The 18,223-nt window shown below is 40.8% G+C and overlaps 1 protein-coding gene across 1 annotated transcript in view; it reads right to left on the bottom strand.

Annotated features, from left to right (window-relative positions):
• Positions 1-18,223, bottom strand: part of Hydin (HYDIN axonemal central pair apparatus protein) — a 316,785-nt gene that overhangs the window by 109,665 nt on the left and 188,897 nt on the right. The window contains exons 28-35 of the mRNA XM_076838342.2: positions 13,991-14,168; positions 11,697-11,824; positions 7,957-8,090; positions 7,405-7,541; positions 7,040-7,167; positions 6,713-6,904; positions 6,242-6,391; positions 1,783-2,022 (exon numbers count right to left, since the gene is read on the bottom strand). Coding sequence (XP_076694457.2) covers positions 1,783-2,022; positions 6,242-6,391; positions 6,713-6,904; positions 7,040-7,167; positions 7,405-7,541; positions 7,957-8,090; positions 11,697-11,824; positions 13,991-14,168 — 1,287 coding nt within the window. The remainder of the gene's footprint in view (positions 1-1,782; positions 2,023-6,241; positions 6,392-6,712; positions 6,905-7,039; positions 7,168-7,404; positions 7,542-7,956; positions 8,091-11,696; positions 11,825-13,990; positions 14,169-18,223) is intronic.

The raw sequence follows: 18,223 nt of genomic DNA, 5'->3' as shown, positions 1-18,223 counted from the left end.
ATCCCACACAGCACCTGAGATGGGTGTGACTTGCCAAGATGTCAGTCAATCTGCTGACCATAGACATCACTTAGCAAGACTCCACCTTTGAAACCTTATACCCTGCCTTATTTGGTGAAGAACATTCCATCAAAGTTTCTTTGTGTGTGTCCCCCCTATAAAAATAGATTCTGGATGCACGCTCTCTTTTCCAACTGACCCTTAAGGTTGCAAAGCCGTTCTACCCTCGACATGAAAACTACTTTTGGGTTGTGTGATTTTTTTTTTTTTTGTCGTTTTCTTAGTTTAATATTGCAGCCAGCTCCTTTGAACCCAGATCATCTTGTCAGTGCGGGCAGCTGGCGAGAAGTAATGGCTAAAATTTCCAAATTGGGAAAATAAGAATCTACAGATTCAAGAAAATATACAAGTCCCAAACTGAATAAATCAAAAGAAATATATGCCAAGAAACATTACAGTCCAATTTCTATAAATTAAGGCACAGAAAATTTCTTGAAGGCAATGAGAAAACTTCACACACACACACACACACACACACACACACACACACAAATGCATATGCATACACACATTTATCCATGGAGAGAGAAAACAATTCAAATGACGTTGGATTTCTCATTAGATCAGGCCAGGAGGAACTGGCATATTTTTTCAAGGACCGGCAGAACCATTGTTCCAGAAATCTATATCCTGTGGGAAAAAAATCCTTCAAGAACAAGGGGAAAATCAGGACATTTTTAGATGAAGAAAAACTAAGAATTTTTCCTTTCTTGAATCTGTAGATTCAAGGAAGGAAAACTAAGAATTTTTTATTTTACCAGCATACTACATTAAAATAATAGCTAAAGGTGGGTCTCTAAATGGAAAGGATATGAAGAAAGAAGAAATCTTGAAATACCAGGAGAAAAAAGAAAGAACAATGAAAGAGTATAAAGATAAATACATTTTCTTCTCCTTTGAATTTTTCTAATTTATGTTTGAGAGTTGAAACAAAAATGATAATGCTGTCTGATATAAGGAAATATTTAAGACAGTTATATTAAAATGTAAGAAGGGTAAAGGGAGAGATAAAGGGAGAAAAGGTTTCTAGTATAATTTAGACTGATAAAATGTCAATACCAGTTGGTTATAAGCCACATATATTATATATATAGTAATATATACAACAACATATATATGTATACACACATATGTATGAATATAGAACAACAACTAAAGATGTTACATAAAGAGATACACTCAAAAACAGTCCAGGTAAATAAAAATGAAATTTTACTGATGATAGGAAGGCAGGAAAAAGTAAACATAGAACAAAAAAACCCCCAAATCAAAAGGGCAGTCTTAAGCTCTAAGATATCAATAATCACATTAAATGTAAATGGACTAAATAAACCAACTAAAGACAGAGATGGCAGAATATATTTTTAAAACATCTTCAATACAGGATGCCTACAAGTAACTCACTTCAAATATACTGACACAGGAAAGTTTTTGTATATAATTTTTTTTACTGTTTGAATCTGAACAATTAATATGCATTAGTTTTTCGATTATTTTTAAAAAATGTATATTGGAATCACAAAGAAACAATGAATTCTGATCAGGCAAGGGAAACAGGTCAGGAAAGGCCACAGCAAAGTGATGACTAAATTGACAAGAAAGGCTTCAAGGGAATGAGAGGGGAAAGATCAGGAGGAAGTTATTCCACACAGAGAGAACACAAGTACATGGCAGGGCCCAGCATGTGCCGGGAAATTGAGTTTGGTTGCGGCCTGTACTTACCTTTTCTTCAAAGAGATATTGCTGGTCAAATTCTAAGGAGTAAAACTCAATTGGAAAGCTGCAGGGATTCTTGACTATCACCTCAGCCTCATCTCCAGAGGTATAAGGCAGCAGTGGTCCCAGTTCCAGAACGGAAGGACTAAATTCCAGGCGTGGCTCCAGACCCTGCCCAGATGTCCGCAATGAGAGCTTTTGAGGGCTCTGACCAATATGGAACAATTGGGTTTGGCTGTAGAATTTCTGCAAAACAAAAACAAAACAAACATCTGATTTTTTAAATCTGTTATATGTTATGTAAAACTGAAAAACTGCTAAGGGGACAAAACTTATCCTATTTAGAAATTTTCTTATAAAGTGGCATTTATATCACTGGGTATTTATATGCTGGGTATCTAGCCTGCCAGGCACAGCACTGAGAACTTCACCACTTGTAGCAGTCCCTCTGAGTGTTATCCTCATTTCCCTCAGAACTTCCTAGGTGCTCAGACTTGCACTTGCCATTATTTTCGCCTCTGGGCCTGAAGGCTCTCATTTTGTGGACCCTGCTTGGCATGGAAGTAACACCTGTTGGGAGCATGCCACTAGCAGTGATTCTCAGAAGTCCTGTGTAAGCATCCTGGGACCTTTGCTCCTAGGGAGGGATGATTCTCAAGTGTGTACTTTGTAGTTCACCCCAGAATTTGGTGGAATGGCAGAGCTATGGCACTCAGTCCATCTGGTAGAATTACAATCAGATGCCAGGTGACAGTGATACATACCTACTCACATTTTCTCAAAATGGCACAGAAATGTACTTTCCATTCAGTAGTTCCTAATCTTATTACATTATTAACAATTCAGATTCATAGGCCCATCCCTAAAGATCCTGGCTCCATGGGGGGAGAGCTGGGCTGAAGATTCTGCATTATAAAACCGATAACAGGACATTCTGATATATCTGGACTCAAGGGTTGGGTGTGGGGCTGTGAATGGCTTCACAATGTGAAGAACACTTAACTATGTTAGCTTACCGGGCAGACATGAGATGGAAGGAATATGTATGGACTTATCTATAAATTGGGGAAAAAATCCAATTATTGGCTAAGGGGGTTTTCTATGTAGTTATGGACTTAGCACCTTATGACCCAAACTTCCATATTTTAATTGCAGTTTGTGACAACTGTGATAGTAGGAGCAAATGTGACTCCATTTTGTTTTATGACTTCATCCTGTAAAACAACCATGCTAAGTAGAAGAGTCATGACTGGAGCCAGATGTTCTTTTCCTTTTGCTATAGAAACCTTTAAAAATACGGAACTACTAATGGGGTATTGTTTCTGAAACTAGGGTAACAGGGCTCTGTTTCTGTAACTGGGTTGACTGGGCTGTGATTGGTTAGGCTTCCCTCCGCTTGACTGCACTGTCCCGCTTCTGGAACCTGGCTTGCTTGCATTGGCTAGACCCCCCTGAACATCCCTTTTGCGGTTTTCAGGCTTATAAGGAGTGCTCTTGCAATTGTTCGGGGCTGATCAGGGGAACAGCTTTATGTTCTGGTCAGCCGCCACCGGTGCTCTTCAATAAAGGCTTGATTCGATTATACGTGAGTGGTCTGGAAGTCAGTTCTTGAAACCCTGGGACGAAGCTTTAACTATAACAAAATCTTTCATTCACTTCCTAACATGGAGTATTCTGAATACACGGTATCATGCCATACAGAGTTGCTAGTGTGGACACCAAATGATTTCTCTGTGCTTTTGGTGGTGATGGAGATGCAGATGTGGATTATGCTGGTTTCCAGGCAAACTGATTCCCTGACTACACCCAGCCAGGTCTCCCAATCGATAGAAACATTTTATTAACTTTGACCAATTCCAATTCAATACTTATGAAATGCCTAAATAAATCTATTTTTAAAAACATTTACTGATATTTCCCTCATTCAATAATGAGAAAAAAACCTCCCAAATTTGAGTAAATCCCTTTACAGTTTTAAGACTCCCTAGGAATAATAAGCATATTATTCATTATTTTCTAAAAGGGTTAGGAAGATTTTGATAATGGTAGGAATATGGGCCTCATTTTAGAGTGAAATATGAAGTCACATCCTTATCTTCTTTCTCACTATACATTATTAAGCATTTCCTTAAAGCCACTACCAGGAAAATGGGAGTTCACTTAGGTGTTCACACTGATTTGTCTTTGAAAAGAATAGAATAGAGGAAAACATCTCTCAAATGCCTTAGGCTTAAATAAGTCTTTCTGGTGTAACTTCTTGAGAATATTTCTGGTTTTAGGGTTTTATTATTTTTCTTTATTCTTGGTTAGGAGTAGTTTCATGCTGATGGTCTTTGTAAAACAAATGTTTGTGAGGCTCAGGGAGGCAGTTCACCAGGAAGTTCTTCCTATCATGACTACTGATGGTAAGACTTTATAGTTGTGCAGACTTTTACTGTTGCTTTAGTCAGCTTTTTTTTTTTTTTTTTTTGTTGCTATAACTGTAAGACCCGACTGGAACAATTGTAGAGGAGGAAAAATTTATTTAGGAGCTCACAGTTTCAGAGGTCTCAATCCACAGATAGCAGATTCCATTCCTTGGGGCTCAAGGTGAGGCTGAACATCATGGAGAAAGAGTGAGGCAGAGGGAAGCAGCTCACATGATGAACAGGAAGCAGAGAGAGACTGGCTGCACTCTCCAGATACAAAATATATACCCTAGAGCCATGCCCCCAATGAACCACTTCCTCTAGCCACACCCCACCCACAGCCAGCCACCACCCAGTTAATCCCATCAGGGATTAATCCTCTGATTGGGTTAAATCTGTAACCCAGCCATTTATCCTCCAAACCTTCTTGCACTGTCTCATATGTGAGCTTTTGGGGGAAACCTCATCTAAACTCTAACAACTGGATATAGAGCAGTATGATGCCTATTTTATTCAATCTGTTAATCTTTGAATTGACCCTAAGAGGTGGCTGTTGCAGGTCAGTAATAACTTATTGGGAACCCCAGGGGCCAGATGCTTTCAAGTTCAGCTTTTAAAAAGTTAAATGCAGTGCATAGTGCACTGTGTCACCCAGTGCCCTCAGAAGAGTGCCAGGAAGGTCTTCTGTAATCAAACAGTAACATTTCTGCAGTTGCAATGTTTGACTCTGAAAACTAAATGGGAAAAATAAAATAAAATCAAAATAGTCTTCTGTCGGATGAGTTTTTTTCTTTTTGCCAAAGTAAGTTTTGATATATAACTAATGAAACCACACCCCCACCTTGCTTTTTGGAGCTTACTGAATTTCAAAATTGTAATGAGTTTTTTTTTTTTTAAACCACTGAGCTACATTCCCAGCTCTTTTTATTTTTTGCTTTAAGATAGGGTCTCACTTAATTGTTTAGAACCTCATAAAGTTGCTGAGGCTGACCTCAAACTTACAATTCTCCTGCTCAGTCTCCTGAGTCACTGTGATTATAGGTATGTACCACAGTGTCCAGCAGCAATAAAAAATTTTTGGATATATGATAATACTATTTTTTATTTTGTCTATACACAAACTGAGGCTTAGTAAGGCTCAGTGATTGGCTCAAAGATTCACAGCCTATAAGGGCAGAAATCCACTAGCCAGGCCTGCTGATAAAAGTTGATGTGTTGGTTAGATCTGCCAATTCCAGAAGCAGTGTGGAGATTCCTTAGGAAACTTGGAATGGAACCACCATTTGACCCAGCTATCCCACTCCTTGGCTTAAACCCACAGGACTTAAAAACAGCATACTATATAGGGACACAGCCATATCAATATTTATAGCAGCACCATTCACAATAGCTAAGTTGTGGAACCAACCCAGATGCCCTTCAGTAGATAATAGGGAAACTTTGGTATACATACACCATGGAACATTACTCAGGATTAAAAGAGAATAAAATCATGGCATTTTCAGGTAAATGGATGGAGTTGGAGAATACGATGCTAAGTGAAGTTAGCCAATCCCCCAAAACCAAAGGCTGAACATTTTCTTTGATATGAGGATGCCAACTCATAATGGCGATGCAGAGGGAGCATGGGAGGAATTGAGGCACTTTAGATAAGGCAAAAGGGAGAGAGAGAAAGAGAGTGGGGAAAGGGGGTAGGAATGATGGTGGAATGAGTTAGACATCATTACCCTAAGTACATGTATGAAGACATGAATGGTGTGAAAAGACTTTGTGAACAGTGACTTGGAAAATTGTGTTCTATATGTGTAATAAGAAATGAATTGCATTCTGCCATCGTGTATAACAAATTATAATAAATAAATAATAGTAATAAAAAAAGATCTGCCAATTCCAGAACACCAGGTCATTCAGCTCTTATGTGAACCAGAAACGCCTGAAATGCCCTATTCAGAAAGTGAGGTCAAAGTTTTCCTTAAGACTCAAGCAAGCACAGACTCTGAGCAAAGCTCAAAGAGATCCAGAAAATCTCAGTGAAGGCACATTTCTTTCAAACTCACCTCTTCTTTTGGTATGAATTTCACCTGCACATTGGACCTCTCACCAGGTTTCAAGACTCCAGAGGTGGGTTGTATTTCAAAGGTCCGAGACTTTGGCTTTAATTCAGCACGAAGTTTCCTTCTTAAATACTTTGGAATGTGTTTATCCAGCTGGTTTATAAATATTAGAAATTAGATAATCTTCCATGGAAAATGAACTCATTCTATTATCCACTCACTTACCCTACAGTTCCCAAGTACCTCCCAGGTGTCAGAGAATGTGTAGATTCTAGAAGGGCAAAGATGAACAGAACATTTGACCTGATATCATGGTCTGATAGAGCCTTCAATGCAGGGCTTAGGGCCCAGACACTGGCTACCATAAAAGGTCTTTGAGCAGGAGATTGAAATGATCAATAGAAGGGCTGAGAATTACAAATCTGGCTACAATGGAGATGGAGAAAAGGGGACCAATGGCCACAACTCATTTACCTTGCTTACAGGACATTGGCTCTGGACAAACCATTCACAAGGGACTTGGAGATGATTGGAAAGCTGAATAGTTTCTATTATGCACTGTCCACACTGAACTGTGGCAAACTCCACTTTTCCACAGGACAGTGTCATAGCTGGGATGGTCACGTTGGCTTTGAGACAGATGTAAACTGTTGGCCCTCCAACCACCTGGAGTAGACAAAAGGTTGCTGTTTACCATGTGGCATGGGAGTAGGGAGAGAATCCCAGGTTTGCTATCATAACTGGATCATCCTAGGGATGAGAAGAGCAGGAAGTGTGGAGGGTCAGGTGGGCCCATCTTACCTTGATGGGCAGAAGGACCTCTTTGTTTCCCACTGGAAGATTAGCCCCTTGTGGGTCAAATCTCACTTCAAATGTTTCCGTCTCACAATAAGGCAGATTTTTAATGCGATCTAGCTGAGTACTGAAGCCTGGACCAACACAAACAGAATTTCTTTGGGGGAAAGGAAAACAACACACAGGCACGGCTCTAGAGACCCCCTCTGGGGCAGAAGGACCGCTCCAACTATCACAAAGTGACCCAGCCAGTCCAACTGCTGATCCCAGCAGAAGCACAGACGCTGCTCCAGAAGGAGAGGGCAGATAGGTGGGGTCCTTGTTGGAAATGGACAAAGTGCAACAGGAAAGGGTCTCCCCGGCCTGGTTACCTGTGTCATGAAGGACACGCTTATCTGCATGGAAGGACACTGGTAAATGACTGGTGTTGGTAATCTTGATGATGTGGGTTCGGACTTCACCAATGACAATGTAGCCAAAGTCCAGGATGTACTCGGGCAGGTGGACTCTGAAACAGTTAACACGCTGTCCTTACCAGACACTTTCAAAGTAAGAGAGTCTGAGGGTCCCTCCTGCCTCCTGTGCTCAATTTTGTTTTCCAGGGTAGAGAACAACTGAAGGCCACTAGAATGGAGACTAGAAACAGCATAGTTCCCCCAAGGCCCGCACTGTTTAGCCATCATCTCAGAAGGTGTGTGGCGTGGCTCCTCCAGGGAGCCTGAAATGGGGCCTGTCTATGAGACACAGCTGGAGTCTTCTGACTTGAGGCGGCGGGACCCTGCTAGATTGGCTGGGTGCAAAAGGACTGCAGATAACACGAGGCGAGTGGGTTTCATTCCCAGATGATCAGCCATTATTTCAGGGGACACTGCATGCTTTCTCTGCCACACTTTCCATCAACTGCAACACCGAAGGGCACTCACTTGGATAGTCTGCGGCAACTCCAGTGGATGAAGCCGGTGTCCTCTGCTGCATCAGGGCTAACTGTTTTCTGATGTTCTAAGGCATAGTTTTGGACTATAAGCCGCTCTACTTCCATCTGGAGATGAGCACTTAACTGGAGCAAGAGAGAAGAGCAATTTAGAAAGTTCTTCTAGAACATGCATACATTCTCTCTCTCTCTCTTTGGTGGTGCTGGGGCCTGATGCTAGCCAGCACTCTACCACTGAGCCACATCTCCAGCCCTGGAACATGCATTCTTAATGGGGAACAAAATAGAGATTAAAAATGGTTCTTGTGGGAGTTGAAAGATCTTAGCTATTACAATGGGTTATGGTCCCCCAAAGGGCTATAGTGCACAGATATGCAGTAAACCTAGGGTATTCAAATTTTCATGCAGGTGGTTGGGGAAAATTACAAACTGGTTCATCTATATCCTGGACTACTACTCAGGCATCAAAAGGAATGAACTATCAATGCACACAACTCAGATGAATCTCCAGAGCCAGTCTCACAAGATTACACGCTATGTGATTCCACTCATACGACATTCTTGAAACAATAACAGTATAGCAATGGAGAACAGACTGTAAGGCCAGGGGTGAGGAGAGTGGGTGTGGCCATAGAGGTAGGGCATGTAATGGGCAAGCATGAATTATAAACATGAGGCTTAGATCTACCTGTTGAAAAAATAAAGGCAGAGACTTCTTCCCTGCCAGCTCTGTAGGGCATTAGAAAGTTGTGATTTTAAGTTCTTTTTATCTCTTTGAAATGTATATAAATTTCTAAAGAAGCTAAGTAACCATTTTGCCAGACCCTGAAATATCTTTCTCTGTGACTTTCTTGAACACCAGGGAGCCACATCTTTGAGATGCCATCATCAGGAAGATGGAGGCCATACTTCCCAGCTTCTGTAGGAGGATGGGAGCCTAGCTTTGGTGGGGCCAAGATAACAGAAGTCAGCATCTCTTTTGGGTAAAGCCAACTAGCTAACACAGATGGCTACTGCAATCACCATGTGAGTTTAGGGTAAACTATGTGGAATGTACAAGGACACCTATATGATGGATTGAATCTGACGGGTTATATACCTTTTCCTCTCAGTGTGATCTCTCAGCAGATTGCCTGTGATACAAATTGCATCCTGGCTTTCCTCATTGAACAATAAAATTGTTTGTCTTTGTGGAGAGACTTTCTAAGTTGGAAGACTTTCTCCAAGAAGCACAAGGAATCCTTGTGGTGAAGGAATAATTCTGAACTTTAATTGTCACAGTGGTTAAATAAGTCTATGCAGGTGATATAATGGCATACAATCACACACACACACACACACACACACACAAACATGTGAAACTGGTGAAGTCTGAATAAGCTCTGTGACCTGTACCAATGTCAATTTCCTGGTTTAGATATTTTATGTTAGTTATGTGAGTTTGTTACCAATTTTTTTGGCAACTCTCTGTAATCTACAATTATATTTTTAAAAGCTAAAAAAATCAAACTATTCAAAGAGGATTTCATTTTACATATAATAAAAATATTTCATTGGGGGAACATTAGGAAAAAATTTCTAAGAGTGATTTTTGTGGGGGTGATAGTGTTAAAGGTTGATAACTGCTCTCTGAGAAGAGCCCAGCAGGAAGGGTAACCTGCGACTGGACCCACAACAAGACAACAGAGATGGAGGATGGAGAGCAGCAATGACAGAGGACAGTGTTCCCAGTTGTCTGGATTCTAGAACAGCAAGGTCCACTCTGTGCTGCTCAAGAGCCAGGAGTAGCCCAGCCCTGCCCCACTCAGGAGGACTAGCATAGCTCTACAGATACCATCAGATTTATAGAAAGCCCACCATGGGAGAGACTGCCAGAGACAATTGTCCTGGGCTTTGGTAGGGAGTAGCCAGGACGGTGATTAGCAGGTGGAGAGACACTGCTGCTGCCCCTTGGGATCAGCCAGGAGACTGGCAGGGGAGGGCAGAAGCTAAGAGCCCTATCTCGGCAGCTGGGTAGGCTGGATTCAAGTCCTAGCTCTGAGCTTCCCTTAGGACTTGGACTTTACTTCTGCAAACTCCAGATAGCTGTCAAGTTAGATGATGATGGTAGCCTTTGCTGGGAGAGGATTGAATGAGATACTAATGCAGGTTAACAGCGTGGCACAGGCCTCATGTAAGAGTTCAGTAAATGCTAGAAGTGTTACAAATTATGATCATCCCTGGTGCCAAGGTTCACTTTTGGCATCCTGTACTGAACAGGATTCTGCAAAACAGGTCATCCCTGGTGGCCTTTGGGGTAACTGATCTTCCCCACAATACCCCTCTTCCGTATTTTAGAATTGCTTTCAATCAGTCTAAGGGCTTCTGAGACAACATATATAATTCTTCCATGGCCCAAAATCCCACATGTGTTTTCATTTTAAAAGACGAGGACAGGGAGAAAGCAGCCCTCCTGACTAGGAGAGGAATTTGAGGAGATGGTGAGGGAGGACTTTTTGGGATTTTGCAGCCTCTGTTGACAAGCTGGGCCACTTCTTCCTTCAGAGGCCACCTCTTGTCTTGGCTCCCATTCTGTGACACTTATGCACTGCTGACTTTTCCAGGACTTCTGGCTGCCCTTCTCCCCAATTCAGGGGTTGGTGTGCTTGCAGGCTGCATTCTTTCAATTTTCTGTGGCATTACAGATGCAACCCAGTGGTGCTCTACCAATGAGCTATACTCCCAGTCCTTTTTTATTCTATTTTAAATTTTGAGACAGGGTCTTGCCAAGTTCCCCAGGCTGGCCTTGAATTTAACTTCCCTTGGATTGCAGGTTTAATCTTTTAAAAAATTTTTTTTAAAATTTGTTTTAATTAGTTATACATGGCAGTAGAATGCATTTATACACTTTGATATATCACAAATAGATGGGATATAATCTCTTTGTAATTCCACTTGTCTGTTTTAGGAGGGCTCCTTTCTGAATCTACCCATTTCCCTGCTCATTCTGAACATTTCCTAGGGAATTCCACTACTTCCTGTGATGACAATGACCAATGATGACTCTCAAATCACTTTCTCCAACCTCTTTCTCTGCCCCAGGACCCCAGCAGTGGTTCCGACTCCCTACTGGATGATGAAGAGAAATCTCATGCTCAGTAATGGACCATCTGACCTCAATTGTCCCCTCCACATCCCAGAAAAACATGTTTCTCTACCTGTGTTTCCTGTCTCATCGTCTCTCTCCTTACCTTGTCATCCAAATGAGATACCTGGACGTCATGCTCACCTCACTCCATATCCAATTAGTTCCTAATCCCTGACTATTCTGGAATATTCCTGGAACCCACTCGTTTCTCCCTACCCCTAATCCCATCACCACCATTTCTTACCTCAAAGTGCCAACTTTTTCAAAGCTGGCCTCTGTAGCTGCTCTTCTCCTCTCAAGCCCCACCCTCAGAGCTCCACAAGGCAGCCAGAGGTACCCTCTAAAGATGCACACCCAACTATGCCAGCATCTCACTTCAGTGGTTTCCTGGGGCCCTCAGGATAAAGTCCAAACCCTTACCACGTTCCCCAGGAGGCTGCTCACCTCCGTGGGCTCATCCCACCTTCCCTCCCCACCCGCTTTGCCTTGGCTGTATCTTTCTTCTCTCTGTTCTCCGAGCTGCCATGTCCTTCTTGCCACTGGACCTGTGGACATATGCACTCTCCTTTCTGCCCATGTCCTGTGCAGGGGGAAGCCAGCCTCACCTCAGCAGATTCGTCCTCGGGTATTTCCTCAGTTATAATCTCAAAGTGATCCAGAGTTTCATATTTGTTGAACTCTTTTTCCAGGTTTTTTCTAGCCTGGTTCAAGAAGATTTCATACTTTTCATTGCCTGTGGAGATTGGAAGGGGAAGAGAATCAGGATGCTGAGAAAAACATGACTTATGCCCCCAACACAGACTCTTGGCTCAGGATGAAGTCGTAAGGGAGTGAACTTCCTGATACTGCACCTGCCAGGTTTTCCCCTACGTCAGAGGGTGAGGTAATTTGTGAGTTGAACTTGAGTGACTTCCTTGAGTTTAATGAGACTGGACGAGAGTGAGCTACTAGCTGATTCTCAAGAACTTAGAGGGACTTTGCCAGTTCTGGCACTGAAACCCCTACACTCTGGAGCCCCTGAAGGGCTGGACGACAGAGACAGCTGGTCACTTAAGTCTATTTTCATGTTGATTAAATCTTCAGTTCAGAAGAAGAATATATTGAGGTCAGGTTGCTGTAACTAACTCTAAATAAGTCATAATTTCCTGAATAAGGAAGGGTAGACAACTGGTGGAGAGATTTCAGGCTCCCAAATTCACTATTAAGCCAGTGCAAATTCAAATGCTCTGAGGGGCAAAGGCAGCAGAATAATTAAGGTGCCTACTGAAAGACAACAGGAGATGCTGAGACTGGGGAACTGTAGCATGACTAATCATATTCAGATTTAAACTGTTTTAAAGCCCTTACTGGTCAAACCATGTCTGCTGCCCTGGTGAATATGGCTGGGTGCCCAGTCTTCAACCATGTGGCAAAGGCTTTCTTTCCTGATAATTACAGTTTGTCCTCTGCATTTGAAGGCTCTGTATCTGCAGATTCTAAAAACTATGGATCAAAAATATTTGAAAAAAAAAACTGCATCTGTACTGAACATATACAGAAAGCCCTTTCTTCTTGTCATTACCCCTTAGACAACACAGTTGAATAGCCTCTTACATGGCAAGTGCACTATATTAGGAATTTAAAGAAATCTAGAGATAATTTAAAGCATATGGGAAGATGTGCATGGGTTATATGTAATTACTATGTCTTTAAAAATTTATTTATTCTAATGTGTTATATATGACAGAAGAATGCATTTCAATTCATATTATACATATACAGCACAATTTTTTCATGTCTCTGGTTGTACACAAAGTAGAGTCACACCATTCATGTCTTCATACATGTACTTAGGGAAATGATGTCTTTCCTATTCCACTGTCTTTCCTACCCCCATGCCTCCTCTGTTCCCTTCCCTCCTCTTTGCCCTATTTAGAGTAATTACTATGCCTTTTTATATAAGGCACCATGGATTTTGGCATTCAAAGGAGTCCTGGAGCCAATGCCCCCTGGATACAGAGGGATAACCATATGTATGCTGTAGCTATGTTCCTCTAGCTGGAACTCTAGATATTAGAGTGGAATGTGGTCTTAGCTTTATTGACATTTATGTTGATGTTTTCAGAGATCAGACATTTAGAACTCAATGGATGATCATAAACAGGTGCACTAGAGACTTTAGGGCCTGGGGTAGGAGGAAGGCTGGGGAATGAGGACTTAGCCTGAAGCTGTACGGGGAAAGTGGATTCTCACCGCTCACGACAGTGAGAGGCTTCTCTTGTCCCTTGGTCCTGTATCTGGCGTCAGGAAGATGAAAGAACTGTTCAGCTGACAGAGTGAAATGTCAGTCTTCTTACAGAAGGATAGCTCTGGGGGCCACATATGACCAGAGAAGCCCGGGCTAGGCACGTGGGCAAACAACTAATAATGTCTAATTTAGGCTTCAAACGATATATTGTCAAAATAGGGCCATGGCTGCTGACTTCCTGTGCTCTTTATGTTTTGAGGTTTCTATATCTGGAGGTACATCAGCCACCCCCCTAAATCCACAGGACATCTGTGCACATGCTACTGGGAAAGGAAATTCAGGGAGAGGTCAGGGCTGGAAGGAACACACACCAGACTGCTAGGCCTTTGAAGGTGAAATTTCCTGGTCCTTCAATTTCCTGGTAATTCAATGATGGCAAGATTGTCCAGGGGTCTTAATTTGGATCTGCCATAGGTTATATCTTGTCTCATTAAACTCAGGTCACCAAGTCAAATTCAACTTTCATGTCCTCGCCTCCCTTGGCAATTGATACGGGAACTAGAGGGGATTGCCATGCAAATAAAGCGAGCAGTCACCAACCTTCCAGGAAGCAGAGCTGATATGTACCTTTTGTCCCCACTGTGGGGGAAATATCGTAATGGGCAGTAGTACCTCGAATATTCCTGGGGAGATCCAGGCAGATCCGGGGAAAGAAGCCTTCACCATTCAGAGTAATGTTTTCCGGGACCAGGTGAGCGATCTGTATCTGGAAGCTCCTTTCAAAGATCTCAGGTATGCCAGGTAAGTAGTAAACCTTCAACACCTGTTCCTTACATGAACTGATAAAACCCTGTGTAGTAGAAAGAGCAGAGGGAACACTCAAACATACAAGCAGACTTCTGTTTCTGGAGGTGTGAGGTACTGGAGAGTCCGAGAGGCCAACTGTGCCAGTTATTCTGCACTCACATACTTCCCCTGAGATCTGTTCCTGGAATGCCCTAAGGAATCGACAAGAAAGCAAAAGCAAAACAGGCAACACACATGAACAGACATGTTGTGGAGAGGAAACACAAAGAGTGAATAAAAGTAGCAAGGAAAAAAAATTCTCACCCTCCTCATTCATTAAGGAAATTCCAGCAAAAATCAGAATTAAAAAAAAAAATCTTAAATTAGACTGGTAAAATTTACCAAGTCTTGATGAGAATATGCATCAAAGAAAACTTACTTTATATACCTGTGGTGGGGAGATCAATGGGGATAAGCATGGAGAAAACCATGCTAACACCATCTTATAAAGTTGGACACACAGATAGGCCATGACCCAGCAATTCCACCTCTGAGAAAATTCCCTAGGGAAACTCTTCCACCTCTGGACCAGGAGAAACAAGGCGGAAATTCATGGTAGGATCATTTTTAATAGCAAATTGTTGGGGGAAAAATGTGCTTCTCCCTTCTCAGATTTTATGGAACATTGTGTTTGTGTGTGTGTGATGTATATGTGTATGTAAGGGAACACAGTATGCAGGCAAGTTGCAAAGTGGGCCATGTTTTGTATCTCCAAGATTCATCTTTGTATCCTCATTCTCTCTCCTTCTCACCCATCCTTGGGCAATGCACAGAATTCTGTTGTTTCCCACGAAACAATTCTTCCTGAGCTCAGTGACCTGGGGTGAGGAGGTGTCTCAGCTTTATGTCAAGCACTTTGCAATGATTTTTTCCAAAATAACCAGTTCTGTCATGGAATTCTGGTGGGGAGACCTCCCTCCCCTCATTTTTCTATGTCGTATATACTGTTGAGCTCTGTAAATGTTTGTTTTCATTAGAAGAATTTGACTTCACAACAGAAAAACTGGTATATAGAAGAGGAAAAGAATACTGAGAAAAAAAACCCATTTAGACTCATAAAAAAAGAAGACCCAGTTCAAAAGCAGGAGACTGCAGAAAAGGGTGAACACAGCGGCCCTGGACTGCTGTTCTTAGGAAGGCCTGCTAGCAAGGTGGACCCTGGGTTGGCATCTGGCATCTGAGATTTTGGGAGTGCCTTTACAGTCCCCTGATAAGACTCACTGTGCTGAAACTGCAAACAATATGGTTTATGTTGAATAGCTGCGTCTGGAATTCTATATGCGCCAGGCATCATGCCTACTGCGATCACCTCCAGTGAGAATCCAGGGCACCGAGTTCCTAACGAGCTTCCTTGGCTGCCCTCACAATGTTGTCACAACTCATGGGGGGACTTCAGAGTGCCCTGTGGGAGCCCCCGGGAGGGGACCCTTGGTAGCTTGTGCCTGGTTTCCTCTGGACTTTGCCCCATGTGCCTTTCCCTTTGCTGATTTTACTTTGTGTCCTTTTGCTGTAATAAATCATAGCTGTGAATACAACTTATTGCTGAGTCCCACGAATCCTCCTGGAGAAAAAGGATCAAATGACATTAGGACAAGCTCTGCTGATCTTTCAAAAAATAAATAACCATGTTAGTTTACAAACTATTTTGGAATTCCCCATTTCTTCTTACTATATCCAAACTGGTCAAGCGCAGTATGAAAGAGTAAATTTATGGGCCATTTATCACTTATTAACAAAGATGCAAAAAACAGCAAATAAAGCATTAGTTAACTGAATCCAGATTTCATACACACACAAAATTCTAAAATGCAGATTAATAGCAAATAATACACAATGTTTTTCATATTTTCTTTCCTTCTTACTTTAGAATATATCTTAGAATAAACTGAATATTGATACATCTAGAACAGCTGTATTCTTTTTAACTGCTGTATGTTATTCCAGTACATAGTTTTAATACATTTTTTAAAACTAGTTCCCACCTGGTAGACATTTAGTTTGTTTCTGGTCTTTTGATATTGCCATTATAAATAACATTGTGCAAATGTAGGAAATGTATGTATGATAATTAGAAATGAAATAAAATTTCTGATTCAAAGAGTAATTTTAACAGATATTGCCAAATTGTTCTCTACAGAGTTGTATAAATTGATACTAATAGCAGCAGTATAAATGTGAATGCTTAAAAAGAAAACCAGAGGAGAAAAGGCAAGGAAAATGTAGCAATTGTGATAAAAAGATAGAATAAAAAGAAATCATTACAGAAACTTTTCTAATAGAGAAAATAATGAGCAATTACTTCAAGTCTACTGATGATAAGGCTTCACCAAATCTTCCTATCAAAACCTCAAACATTCTGGTAAGTTTAAAAAATAAAATTCAACCATAAATATTTCAAGAATGATAAACCTAAAACAAAATCAAATAGATGTAAGGCAGAGGGAAGCTGGAATCAGGACCCTGAGATCAAAATGGAGTTAAGAGCAAAAGGCATTAAAAGAGAACAAAAAGACAATTGTGAATAGGAAACTATGCAGTCCACAACAAACACCAACAGTCATAAAGTCCTTGGTGTCAACATAGAGAATGCATTAAACACAATTTTTACATATTGTAGAAAACAATAGATAGAGTAATGCATGGGGCTTTATATGCCACTCCTAAGAAAAACTAAACAGAAAATGATACAGAAGATTTGAATGCTATAATTATTTAGGCAATTTAATAGACTTTCATGATAATCTGGAGCCTTGGAAACATTATTTTCAAGCATTGGCAAGCACTGAAAATCATTTTAGCCAGTAAATCACATGAATAAATTCACTCAGTAGAAACTGAGAGAGCCATATTATCTGGCCATGATACAAACACCTCAATATGAATGTTAATAAGAGTTTAAATGACAAAAGCAAAAATCTTAGTCATTTGAAAATAAAAATATATTTTAAAATTATACTTGTAAATAAAACTGTAATTTTAGAGAACTCAGAAAATGATGAAAATCATAATATTCACTTGTATGAAATATACAAAATTGACTTCTACTTTTTAATCTGTCATTTTCTTAATATTTATGGGGTAAGGCTGAAGGTATACTCAGGCAAATAAGTAGCCTTACATTTTACACTATTAATTAGAAAGAAAAGTGGTCATTCATCTTAAGAAGTTAGAGAGCCTTGTGTGGTGGCACATACCCTGTAATCCCAGCAGCTCAGGAGGCTGAGGCAGGAAGATCACAAGTTCAAAGTCAGCCTCAGAAACTTAGCAAGGCCCTAAGCAACTAGTGAGACCCTGTCTCTAAATAAAATATAAAAAAGGGTGAGGGATGTGGCTCAGTGGTTAAGCGCCCTGGGTTCAATCCCCAGTACAAAAAGAGAAGTTGGAGAAACAAAATATAACAATAAATTCAAAAGAATAGGTAAGATAAATTGGAAAAAGAAGAAAACAGGGTTGATCTAACAGATCCTAAGATTTATTTTAAAGAAATAATCATTGAAATAATATAATATTAATATAGGGACAGACAAACAGATCCATGAAGACTAGGGAGACTAGCAATAACCTAAGTAATTTAGGGGAAGGACAAGATGACAGTACTCATTATCTGTGTACTGTAAGCTTGTTAATTTATCACTTATGGTGTTTAATATTTTATAATTTTTATAGCAATGCTGTGCATTTTCATAATGTGAAACATTCAAAGTTCCTTACCACTGGAAGATCAACATAATATAGACAAGGAACCACACCCCCATTTGCTTTTATTCTAGAACCTACATGGCTCATTACATCTGCTAATGAGAAACTGCCTTTATTTGGTGTAGTAAGTGGAGAGGAAGCCCCTGGCAGTTACTGGGGGGAGTGTGAAGACTTCCATGGAAATAAAGTTGATTTTATTATCACGAAGAAGCAGTTCCATAGGTTGTAGCTGTCTGGTTCACAGCTACCTCTGAATACCTGGAAACTGCTAGGATTGGACTCCATAAATATTCATTTAATAAACAGACGACCTGGATTTATTTATCTTTCTTCATTCTGAGAGTTCTTTAGTTTCCATTT

This window comes from Callospermophilus lateralis, chromosome 18 (genome assembly GCF_048772815.1).
Source record: "Callospermophilus lateralis isolate mCalLat2 chromosome 18, mCalLat2.hap1, whole genome shotgun sequence".
Taxonomy (NCBI): domain Eukaryota; kingdom Metazoa; phylum Chordata; class Mammalia; order Rodentia; family Sciuridae; genus Callospermophilus; species Callospermophilus lateralis.
This window is presented reverse-complemented; position numbering and strand designations above follow the sequence as displayed.